The 12,289-nt window shown below is 41.6% G+C and overlaps 1 protein-coding gene across 1 annotated transcript; it reads left to right on the forward strand.

The window, feature by feature from the left end:
- Positions 1 to 9,268: 9,268 nt before the first annotated feature.
- LOC103720738 (protein CDI-like) lies at positions 9,269 to 10,443 on the forward strand. Its single transcript, XM_008810585.4, has one exon. The coding sequence runs from the start codon at positions 9,448 to 9,450 to the stop codon at positions 10,195 to 10,197; it is 750 nt and encodes a 249-aa protein (XP_008808807.1). The 5' UTR covers positions 9,269 to 9,447; the 3' UTR covers positions 10,198 to 10,443.
- Positions 10,444 to 12,289: the final 1,846 nt, after the last annotated feature.

The following is a 12,289-nucleotide window of genomic DNA, read 5'->3' on the forward strand; positions in this document are numbered from 1 at the left end:
GCACCTGCGTACGCAGCCAAGCTAGGAGTCGACCTTCCATCAAGAGGGAGTCAACTCCATTTCATAGGAGTCGACTTGGGGAGTTATTCGAGTCGACCCGTAACTCGAATAACGAAATAAAACCTCGATTGAATCGACTCCTTTCCTTCTATTTTCGTGGAGTCGACCTAATTTCTTCCTTTCCCGTGCTTCTTGCTTCTCTCCGTTCCCTCTGATTCCTTGCTTCCCTCCTCTCTCTCTATCATCCATTCTTCGCCATGCCGAGGAAGCAAGTCGTACGGTCTTCAAAGAAGAGAAGTAATGTTCCCGAAGCTCCCGAGCGAAGGTCCAAGGCAAGAAACGATGTTCCTCCTCCTCCTCCGCATGCTTCACCTTCTCCTCCTAGGCAAGTACCCTTGGTAACCCCTTCTGTTTCTCTCGGTAGGAAAATAGATTTCGATTTCTTAAAAGCCGAGGGTTTTACCATAGGTCTGAAGCTCTAAGCCATGGGTTGGGAAACCCTATGTTCCCTTAACATTCCGACGTATCCGAACCTTGTTCGCCAATTCTATGCCAATCTCAAAATCGGAATTGCTAGCTTTGAAAGTGTGGTAAACGAAACTCGAATTTTTCTAAACCCGAAAACCCTAGGGAGTGTTGTGAACTTTGCCAACCTCTGGTTCAACCCAAGATTTTATAGAAAATAGAGAGTTGGGACTTCAATTTCTTCTAGGTACAAAAAATATAAGTCCAATTGAGGAAATTTCAGCCAACCGACTTAGTGTGGAAAATCGAATATTACATCATATTGTTAGCCGAATCCTCTTTCCCAAAATAGGTAGGTTTGATTTTGTGTCCGAAAGAAATATTCTTGTTATGTTCCACATTCTGAACGGTAGCCCCCAAAGTTTACCTCACCTGATGATTAGACACATGCTAGAGTCTGCCTCCAGAGCTAAGGCATCCTTGCCATATGGAATGCTCTTAACTTTAGTCTTTGAGGAGTTCGGTGTAAATACTGAAGGGGAGCCATCTACAACTCTTTCACGTTTGGATACTTACAATGACCGGTCCCTACATCGAATGGGTTTTCGTAAGAAAGACGATCAATGGATAAGAAAAGATGAAGGGAAGACCAGTGCGTGCCATAGAGAAGAGCAGCGACCTGTCGAAAATGAAGAATCATTTCATCCTCCTACTGAAGAACCAATTGCCCAACCTCAGCAGCCCACTGAAGTTAGACTTAGTGCTGAGCAGTTCAGAGCACTAAGGGAAGATATCCTGTAAGAGTTAAGAGATTCAAGAGATGTTGCTTGTACAGACTTGGTACCTTCCAATGCAACTGTCTCTCAATTGGTCGCTGATATGAGGGCATAAATAGTCAGTCTTCGATGTCTTGTTCAAGGACAATACTAGAGATTTGTGGACATAGAAGAGGAGACAAAAAAGCTTCAACAATCTGTCAGAAATGATATGGAGAAACTGAATGAAAATGCAGAGGAAGTATGCAACAAACTTCTACAAGGACTTCATAAGAACAATCAGACTTTAGCTCAGCTGAACAAGTCCTATCTCCAATCCAATTCTGAAGTTGCAGATATTCTGCAGAAAGTTTCAAAGGTACTAAGTCTTCTATTGGGGAGACAGGCAGGAGCTTCTTCGAGTTTCACTGCCCCTTGATTTCTTCTTTTTTTAGAAACTTAGGTTATTTTGTCTGCAAGAGTTTAATAGGTCTCGAGGACTCTTATTGTAATATCTTTTGTAATCTGTACAAGTGCAATGAAATGTTCTATTTTTGACCAACATCGCTTGTATAATGATATTTTTATTCTCTGGTAATTGTGTATTCGTAACATCGAGAAGATTGCTAAAAAAAGGGAAAAAAAGAGAAGTTAACTTGATTAAAATTTAAAATAGAACTTGTCTGAGTTAAGTAGTCTGGGAACACAGTTAACTTGTTGTCTGGGAATACAGTTAACTTGTCTGAAAACACAGTTAAGTAGTTTGGGAACACAGTTAATAGCTGTCTGGGAGCACAGTTACGCTGTCTAGGAGCACAGTTACGCTGTCTAGGAGCACAGTTAAGAAGTCTGGAAATACAGTTAAGTTGTCTGGGAACACAGTTAATAGCTGTCTGAGAACACAGTTACGCTGTCTGAGAACACAGTTAACTTGTCTGGGAATACAGTTAATTAGGGTGCTCATTACGGAGTCGACCCCAGTAACAGCGGGGTCGACCCCAAATTTCCAGAGTGAAAGTTAAGTAGTCCAATGAAAGGCTAACGAGTCGACCCCTTGATACTCAAGAGTCGACTCAAGCTATTTTGGGGTCGACCTCATGCCAAAATGAGTCGACCCCAGAAACGTCTCAGGGCAAATACAGAACTTGTCTGAAAACAGCCGAGCCGTAGAGTCGGCTCCTCACTTAATCGAGTCGACCTCAGGAGCCTTGGAGTCGACCCCAGTGAATGGCAAGTCGACCCCTTAAGTGGCACAGAGCAAAGATAGAAAGCAGCCAAAATCACCCAGAGCTTAAGTGTCGACCTCAGACAGACTGGAGTCGACCTCTGGACATAAGGGAGTCGACCCTTAAGAGTGGCTGGTGTGCCAGAGTCGACTTCAGTCTAAGGGAGTCGACCCTTAAGAGTCGCTGGTGTGCCAGAGTCGAGTGCAGTCTATATATTGAGTCGACTCGTGGCGAACAAGTGTCGACCCCTGAATTTAGGAGTCGACCCCAGGAGAATTTTGCTGAACACAGTTTCTCAAACTCCGACACGCTTTATGAAACCAGAAATGTTGGTGCATATCATTGTTAGTTTAGTGCGGGTTGATAACGATGAACTCGCACTGTACAAATCGATTTTCAACCATTCTGAGATTTTATTTGATTTACGAGAAATTTTTAATTTGAATTACGTGACAACCTGAAAAGAAGTAAGAAGTGGCTCAGTTTAATAAGTCACCACGAACTCCCAGTTAAGCGATGATCATGACAGGAAGTTGAAAAAATTGCCAATCAATATGGACTTTGCAGGGAATAATGATATTATCTGTGAAAATGTTATATTACACAGAACGTGAAAATTACAGCTGGACAAACATCCTTTAGAACACATTTACAATCAAGTTTTACAACTCATTTGCATTCATGTGATATAACAAGTAGTCTACGATTTCTTTGTACAAGTCTTCGCATGGTACATTGACCTAAACCTATCAAAGGCAACGTAGCCGGAATGTAATAGAATACTCCCTGCAGCCCAGCTCCTGTATAAAGATGGATCTTTCAATTCTTCTTGCAATGGTCTCGTGCTGCCTCGGGTAAGTCCCTCTACAAACATAAGCATGTATGCCCCGCAATCAACACTATCATTTCATTGTTGTGCACATTGTCGAATTTCACAATATGCTAGTTCAGGGATACGAAATCTGACATAGTCGTTTAGCCACGATCGCACAAAAGATGCCTGCAATAATGTGAAGAATGCAAAATTTTAAGAACATACCTATGATAAAGAAGGAAATCAGTAATATCAAATTTCACAAGTGATACCAATATATCTAACAGCGTCCACCCCAACGTCGAAACTCCACAAGGAGTTGTAGCATTCGAAATGCTGCTCCTTCAAGTCCAAAGAAAGTAGATACCAATGCCATCCCGTATTCATCGGAATGAAGAGATATCTACAATTTTGAAGATCGGCACATCTGAATTTCCGAACCCATGTTTGAATACTGGGCAGCAATGACTCTATGATTCTTTTGGTAACATCAGTGGTAATTGAGAGGTAATCTAATGGTAGATGCTGGAGCATGGCAGCCTGCATACAATTTATTTGTTACAGCCCCATTGGCACGCTAAATTTCAACTGAAAAAATGTCAGGACGAGACATCATGAGCAGTAAGTCAAAATCTGGATCTCGCAGCGCAAATATAAACACAGATTGTCAATAATCTCAGTATATGCACGAGGCAGAAGCTCCAAAATGCAAAAGTACATATTGATTACCTGTACGCAATAAAAGAAGTACGCAATCAATACCAAATTATATTCCTCCAATAGTAGTGAGGTAGGAGCATACGTCACTCCGTAGTGGCTTGTCATGTAGGAGCTGCACTAAGGCATCAGGGCTGAATGCAGGTTTGGTATGATCTTCGTCCTCCCATATTATATCCCTACATAATTCAAATATTTAAGCAACTTTCAATGCGATAATTGTGAAAAATGGTAAGTTAATATAATTAACTTACCCAAACTCATGCTCTTCAAGGAAGAATTTAATAGCTTCTTCATAGTAAATAGGGAGTATACCTATCCCCTTCCCATGATAGCTATGTTTCAGTGCCACTCTCTCAAGATCGTTAACTTTAGTGGACGACACTATATGCTAAGTTGAATAAATGGTGAAGATAGAAATTTTGGTTAGAAAACTTAACTGTATAGACTTAGCAAATTCAATATGGATACATAAACACATATGGACGAGACAACATTTCTATACCGCTCCCGGGGGGGAGGTTTCCCCCCATGTTGGAGCATATTTTTGGAGCTCCATTAATGAAATTGTCAGTGGGTCGAATATGTTGGTTGACCGAGCGGGCGAATCCTCGGTTTCAATAGTAATTTCCGTACAAACCTCACCTATTTGGGCAACTTTGATCTTTTTTTTAGCCCTTTTATAAGTCTTCGGAAGCTGTGATATAGCCTTCGCTTTCTCCGATGGCTTCCGCTCGCGTGCTCCCAGCTTCATGCGCTTGCATAAAGAGGACACATATGAGCTCGGAGCTCCAGCTTACTTCTTAGCTTCAGCATCAGTGGACCAAATAACCTGATAGGAAAATGCATTTGAAGATGATTTATACTACCATTCTAAAAACTACGAACACTACGTACCAAAAAATTATATACCTCCACCAAATCAGCACTATGTTGCATATGATCTTTCTAAAGAGCATCGTCGTGAATAGGTGGAGCAACTGTAGTATGCTCCTTCACGTAACCAAGGAAGATCATATTTAAATCAAGCGAGTCGATTCATACTAGAACTGATAGTTAACTTGTCAGACCTTATGCAGAGGAAGCATGCTTACCTCAGCGGGAACTATAGCATGCTCCCCAGGTTTGTCATCAACCAGAAGGCCCTTATCTTGTAGGACCTTCTCTATTGTCGACACCCTCTTATCGAGCTGTGGATATTCTCGACATCCCAATAGGATGAGAGTCCGGTAAACTAAAGCCATGTTGTAGCAAACACGTCTCAAGCACTGTGATATATGTATGAATGCCCCGCAGTGGATGTCGATTACTTTGGCTAGATGACGGAACCTAAAACAACACAATAATGAATGTGGTGTATGAATTGAACAAACTGTAGGCATGCAGCCATGTGTGCGGACTTGAACTATGTGCCGGCAAGTGAAAAGTGCATGCCAAATCAAAAGTGCTTTTAACTGTGTTCGGAAATGCTATGTCATAGTAAGCTGGTAATACCTGAGTTCCGACATGCACGGATTGTTGCTGTTCTGAGTCCGTACGTCTCTCAATAGGCCGTAGTAATTGTGGCCTTCCTTGCGAGAGAAGGTGCAACTCCTCCTCTCTTGGTTCTAGCTTCTCAATAACCTAAAGCGAGCAAACAATTAATTTTACGAACAAGTTAAAATATTTCCAATGCAAGAAACTAACATTCAAACCTTAAATCGTTTTAAATTTTTCATAACATCCGCAATCACGTCCACCTTGCAGGGGAATGGGGTGTTGTTCCAACTTACGAGACGTGGATACATGAACGGTGGCCGGTGCCTTCCGACAATGCTGTTAGCATGCTCAATAACCCATACCTGCCAAAAATGCATTGTAAACATCAAATTACATCTAAATATATATATCGTAACAATGAAATTTAAAAAAAAAATATCTTCTGATGCTTACCACCAGAGCGACTATGCAGCCATCCATGTATCTACCATATCCTTGGCCTGTGATGTTTCTAGTCTTCACACTATCGGCTAAACTAGGTATTTGCTGCCGAAAAAAAGAGAAAACGGTAAGACCCCAACTATACAAACCTAAGCGGTCTAAATCATCAACATATGAACATAATGTCTTAGGGACATAGTAGCGTACGGTTGGAAAGAGGATAGTCCCAAAAAGATAAAGAACCCATAATTTTGTAAAATCCTCCATATCTTGTCGCCTACTCTTACCGACAAGGACTTGTAATCTATCTTTAATTGCATCTCTACTGGCTTCTGGTGGTCACCATCAAAAAACCGGGTGATGAGGTCAGACGTAACCCTCCCCTTCCTATGCAGTTGCACCTCATCACCTGTGGCACTCAAACCAAGGATTAGTGCAAAATCAGTCCCTACAAAAGGCACTATAACCCTACCAAACCAAAAACCCTCCTCAACATTATCCCAAAGGGAGAGCAATGTGTCCAAGACAGGCCTACTCTGTTTTATATATGGTAGACCTAGCATGTGCCCAAATGGAGTGCCATGTATTCTATCCTTCTGTTCATCAGACATGCACGGGATTAGGGTGACCATAAAATTTACAAAGTGGGTGAAATAACACCTTCTATTAACCATATTACTCGGGCCAACAGAGGATTTTTTGCCGGTACTCTGCTTTGGGGCCATCTTAGATTTCTGCATCACAAATATAGTTATAAATTATATTTTTAATAATATCAACAGAAAATAAATCATCCTAAAAACTAAAACAAATAACAAAATTAGCACGGAATAGAAAAATTTTTCCACAACAAATATCTCAAATGTGCTACCACAACCTCTCTGTCCATTAATTCGGCAAATCCTAACCATTCCAACAACTATCTGGAATGCCGTACAATACTGCATATCACGTCCGTGTTCAAATAAATTATTCGAGAAAGTATGCGGTGACAAACCTGTTGAAGAAATGCAGAGATGCCTCAGGGAAGGTTGGAGAGACCAATGTCCACCTAAGCTTCCGCTACAAAGGACCAGGGTGAAGTGGGTCCGAAGGTCGACTTCGAAGCCAGACAGAAAATATCTCCTTGCTCCTCAGAATCGGGTCGGAAGGGTTCTACTTTTCCAAAAGGCGAACGGCTTAACAGGGAAAAAGAGGAAGATCGAATACCGTTGGGAAGTGGTTTGCAGTTATAGGGTTTGAAACCAGGCGTAAAAATCAAGCGGAATCGGGCGAGATTTTTATGGATTTTTTTCGGTCCGCAGAGAGGATTAGGATACGAACATTGGGGACGAAAGGTGTGCTGGAATCGGTGAAGTTTAAATAGGGCTCCTTCAAATGAACAGAGAAGCATACAAGGAACGACGGAAGAGAAAAAAGGTCAGGGGTATTTTGGTCTTCTTATGGCATTTCAAATGTCAATGGACCACTTATTAAAAAAACAGTCAACGGGGACTATTCATTATAAACGGGTCTAACTTTGGACCGCTAAGCAACTTCCCCTAAATTTTATCCTACAGGTCTTTCAAGCAGCAGTCCCAACCCCCCTTGACCTTGAGGTGTTACCAGATTGAGACAACCTGGTTTTCAACCTGTTTAGGAGGTCTGAAATCCCTGGTTTATGTTTCCCCACATAGATTGAGGTCCAGTTTCCCATCAAACCATAGCTTTTACGAAGACTGACTTGTAGGAGTTTGCCTCAAGTGGAACACTCCACCATTTCATTCCTTCCACAGACACCAGCGTAAATCGAAGTGTCTTCTGGAAGCGCAGCTCTCCAAGATGTCTATATTTCTTCAGCTATATTCGGTTTTTGCCATATTGCTCGGGAGAAGTTGCACCTGAGAAGCAGGTGGCCCACTGATTTATCTTTTTCGCCGTAGAGAGGGCAGAATTGGGGACCAGGTATTCTCCTTTTCCTCACGTTTTGCGCTGTAAGGAATTTGTCGTGATAAGCTGGCTATTTAAAAATCTTAACTCTCTTATGTATTGGACATTTCCAGATATTCTTAGCAAAGGCCGACGTAATCCTTCCATGGGTAAAGAATCTGTAGCAGTTGTTGCTCATGCTGGAAATATTATATTTGTTCCATTTCGATTGTATGTAGTATGGTGAATGCGTTAAATTTAAAGAGCCGACGAGAGTGGTTACTGGTTCAAATTCCATTTCTCTGGCCGATTCAAGAGGTAAATGGAAGCGACTCTATTTATCTTCTGTATTCAAGAAGCTTTGAATAAATATGTTTGGCTTCAATGTTAGGAGAAATGGACTTGGGAAGGAATCCATCATTGTTCTTTGCATACTTCCACGCCTGCTTGGCTAGAAGAGAATTGTTCATATTATGTATATAGGTTCGTCATTCCTAAGCCCTCTTCACTCCTATCTTTGCATACAGTTTTTTCCCATCAAGATAACCGTTCAGCTTTTCTTAACTTCTTATCACAAAGGGGTAGAGCCAAGATAAATAATCGGGAAGCTGCCTAACTTACAGTTCATCGTTTGAGACACTTTAGAAGCTTCATCCAACTCAAGGTTGATGCCTTGAGGGAATCGTTATGGAAATCAGAAGGGATCGTACCTATAGACTCCATAATTTTGATATTTAAACTGGCCTCACACGCCCTTCAAATTTCCAAAGGTTGGTATAAAGCGTTGGTGGAACCATGCCATACGGCCTTTCAAGCATCAAACGGAAATAATTGCAGCGCCCCGTGGGGACGTTCGATAGGCATCCTGGTGAGTGTAAGGTCCAGACACGTTATTTTGCGGCTCGCATAATTTGGATGTAGGACCCGCGGCCATCAATAATTTGGAAGGTGTGTTCCGGCCGTGATGGGTCTCCCCGCCAATTATTAATGCTGGACCAGCATGCGTGTTCCAAGATCTTTGGACGGATTCTCCCGTGAGCTAATGTCCCCCAAAACTAGGGCCCATCCAGGTGATTTATTTCTTGCAATCTTAATTGCGAGAGCAACGGCATTTGCTAGCCTCTGTATATAAATATAATACCGACGGGATCCTGTGAGACCGCACCGCAGAGTATTATGTGAAACCCGATAACTTTTCACGCGCATCGTATAGGGCGTCTCAGACTCTCAGTGCATTCAACATGTTCCACTAACAACGTCAGCTCCAGTAATATTATTTTTTATGCACAACACGAAAAAAATAGTTTTTTTTTCAGATACTTTTTACAGCCCGCAGACATAATAACTTCTAGACGCTAGTACGGACTAGGGATATTAGAGATGGCATTAATAGGGCATTTATTTATCCTCGCTTATCTTGGAGTTAGGTGCCAAGTAGCTATTACAGGGTACTGATCTCTCTGATCGATCTCCGGTATAGTTAAGTAAATCTAGAACCAGATGAATCTATCCCCACCTTACATCCGAGCAAAAGCAGCTCCGCCGCTTCCTTCTATTTAAACCTCCGCCCGCTCTCTCTCTTTCTCCCGCCACCTCCAACGTTCACATTCCCCTTACTTCTTTCTTTCTACGCCGAGCCGCCATGACCATCTCCGGCATTGCCAAGACAGCGTCGGCGATGGCCCCCTTCAAGGTCTTCGTGGGGTACGACACCCGCGAGGACGTCGCCTTCGAGGTGTGCCGCCACTCGCTCCTTAAGCACGCCTCGGTCCCCGTGGATGTGATCCCGCTGAAGCAATCCGAGCTGCGGGCCGCGGGGCTCTACAGGCGGGAGCGCGACCCCACCGAGAGCACCGAGTTCTCCTTCACGCGCTTCCTCACCCCGTACCTCGCCGGCTACCGGGGCTGGGCCATGTTCGTGGACTGCGACTTCCTCTACACGGCCGACATCAAGGGCCTGATCGACCTCATCGACGACCGCTACGCCGTCATGTGCGTCCAGCACGAGTACGCCCCCAAGGAGGGTCTCAAGATGGACGGGGCGGTCCAGACCGTGTACCCTCGCAAGAACTGGTCCTCCATGGTCCTCTACAACTGCGGCCACCCCAAGAACCGGGTGCTCACGCCGGAGCTCGTCAGCTCCCAGACCGGAGCTTTCCTCCACCGCTTCATGTGGCTCCACGACTCCGACATCGGCGCCGTCCCCTTCGTCTGGAACTTCCTCGTAGGCCACAACAAGGCCGACCACCACGACCCCGAGACGTTCCCCAAGGCCATTCACTACACTCTCGGGGGCCCCTGGTTCCACGCCTACAAGGACTGCGAGTTCGCTGACCTCTGGATGAAGGAGCTGGAGGAGGTGAAGAAGGCCAACAATCTGATCGCGGTCTAAGATCCGACCTGCTGAAAGGTTACGATTCGTATTATCACGAAGTTTTCTCATCCGAATCTCTACGTTATTTTCCGGTTCTTCTTCTTCTTGTAAGTTGTTGTGTGTGTTCGGTCTCATTTCACTCGCATATATCCCAATAAATGGACTGGCGATGCAGGAACCAGTCATGACGTCCCGTGTGCTCGATTCATGTACTTGGGTTCATGTAATAACTGCATGCACTAGTGTGAATCTACCAATTAGCCAGATCTTCTTAGTTGTCTACTCTATATATATATATATATATATATATATATATATATATATATATATATATATATATATATATATATATATATATATATATATATATATATATATATATACATACATATATATACATACATATATATACATACATACATATATCTACATACATATATATACATACATACATATATCTACATACATATATATATATACATACATATATATATATATATATATATATATATATATATATATATATATATATATATATATATATATATATATATATATATATATATATATATATATATATATATACATACATATATATACATACATACATATATATATATATATATATATATATATATATATATATACATACATATATATACATACATATATATACATACATATATATACATACATATATATATATATATATATATATATATATATATATATATATACATACATACATACATACATACATATATGTATATAGATATACATACATACATACATATATGTATATAGATATATACATACATATATGTATATAGATATATACATATATGTATACATATAGGTATATAGATATATACATATATGTATACATATAGGTATATAGATATATACATATATGTATATACATATATACATATATGTATATACATACATACATACATACATATATGTATATACATACATACATATATACACACACACATACACACACACACACATATATATATATTCATTGCGGCCTCGGGCTAATCGATACTCGACGTCTTCGGTACATCGAGGTATGTGGCTTTAGTCAAGTCGGCATTCTCCGAGGTGGCCAGTTTTGATAACACGTTGGTCATTGCATTCTCTATCCGACAGATATGTTGTATGTCAAAATTATGAAAGGCTGAGGTGATGATCTTTACCTTTTATAGATATTTGATCATCGATGGCCTTCGAGCCTCAAATTCTCCTCACACTTGGCTGACGACCAATTGTGAGTCGTGGAAGACCTTCAACTATTGAACCTCGAGCTCCTTGTTAAGCTTAAGCCCGGTGATGAAATGCTTCATATTCAGCCTCATTTGAGATCGAGAACTCGAACCACAAAGTGCACTCTATAATTACTCCATCTGAGCTGATAAGTATAAGTCCAGCCCCACTGCCTGCCGGTCCAATGATCCTTCCATGTGTAAGATCGACGGCTGCTCTATGGTTTTCTTTTTGATGGGTAGCTCGGCAAGATCTTCATCAGAGATGGTTGATTCCACTAGAAAGTCCACCAACATATGCGCCTTGATAGATGGTCAGAGTTAATACTCCAAATTGAATTCTCAAAGCTCAACTGCCCACTTTGCTAGCCAACATGTATTTTTGGGCTTTTGCAAACTCTGCCTCATTAGCTAGTCGGTCAAGATTATGACTGAATGAGCTTAGAAATATGGTCGAAGCTTCTGAGCTATAATGATGAGGGCGTAGACTGTTTTCTCCAATTTGAAATATTTGATCTCGGCATCTTGTAGAATCTGACTTGTATAATAGATCGATTTTTGTCATTTTTCTTCTTCTTGTACTAGGACCGAACTCACAACAAAAGGACAAACGACCAAGTACAAGTAGAGCATTTCTCTAATCTATGGTTTTGTGAGGAGAGGCGACGAGCTAAAATATTCCTTCAATTGGCCTAAGGCCTCTTGACACTCCTAGGTCCATTGGAAGTTCTTGGGATGCTTTAGGACCTTGAAGAATAGGAAACAGCGCTCTGCCAATCTAGAGACAAATCTCGCTAGTGCAGTGATCTAACTAGTCAGGCGTTGGACTTCTTTGACAATCC

Source organism: Phoenix dactylifera, chromosome 17, assembly GCF_009389715.1.
Source record: "Phoenix dactylifera cultivar Barhee BC4 chromosome 17, palm_55x_up_171113_PBpolish2nd_filt_p, whole genome shotgun sequence".
Taxonomy (NCBI): Eukaryota; Viridiplantae; Streptophyta; class Magnoliopsida; order Arecales; family Arecaceae; genus Phoenix; species Phoenix dactylifera.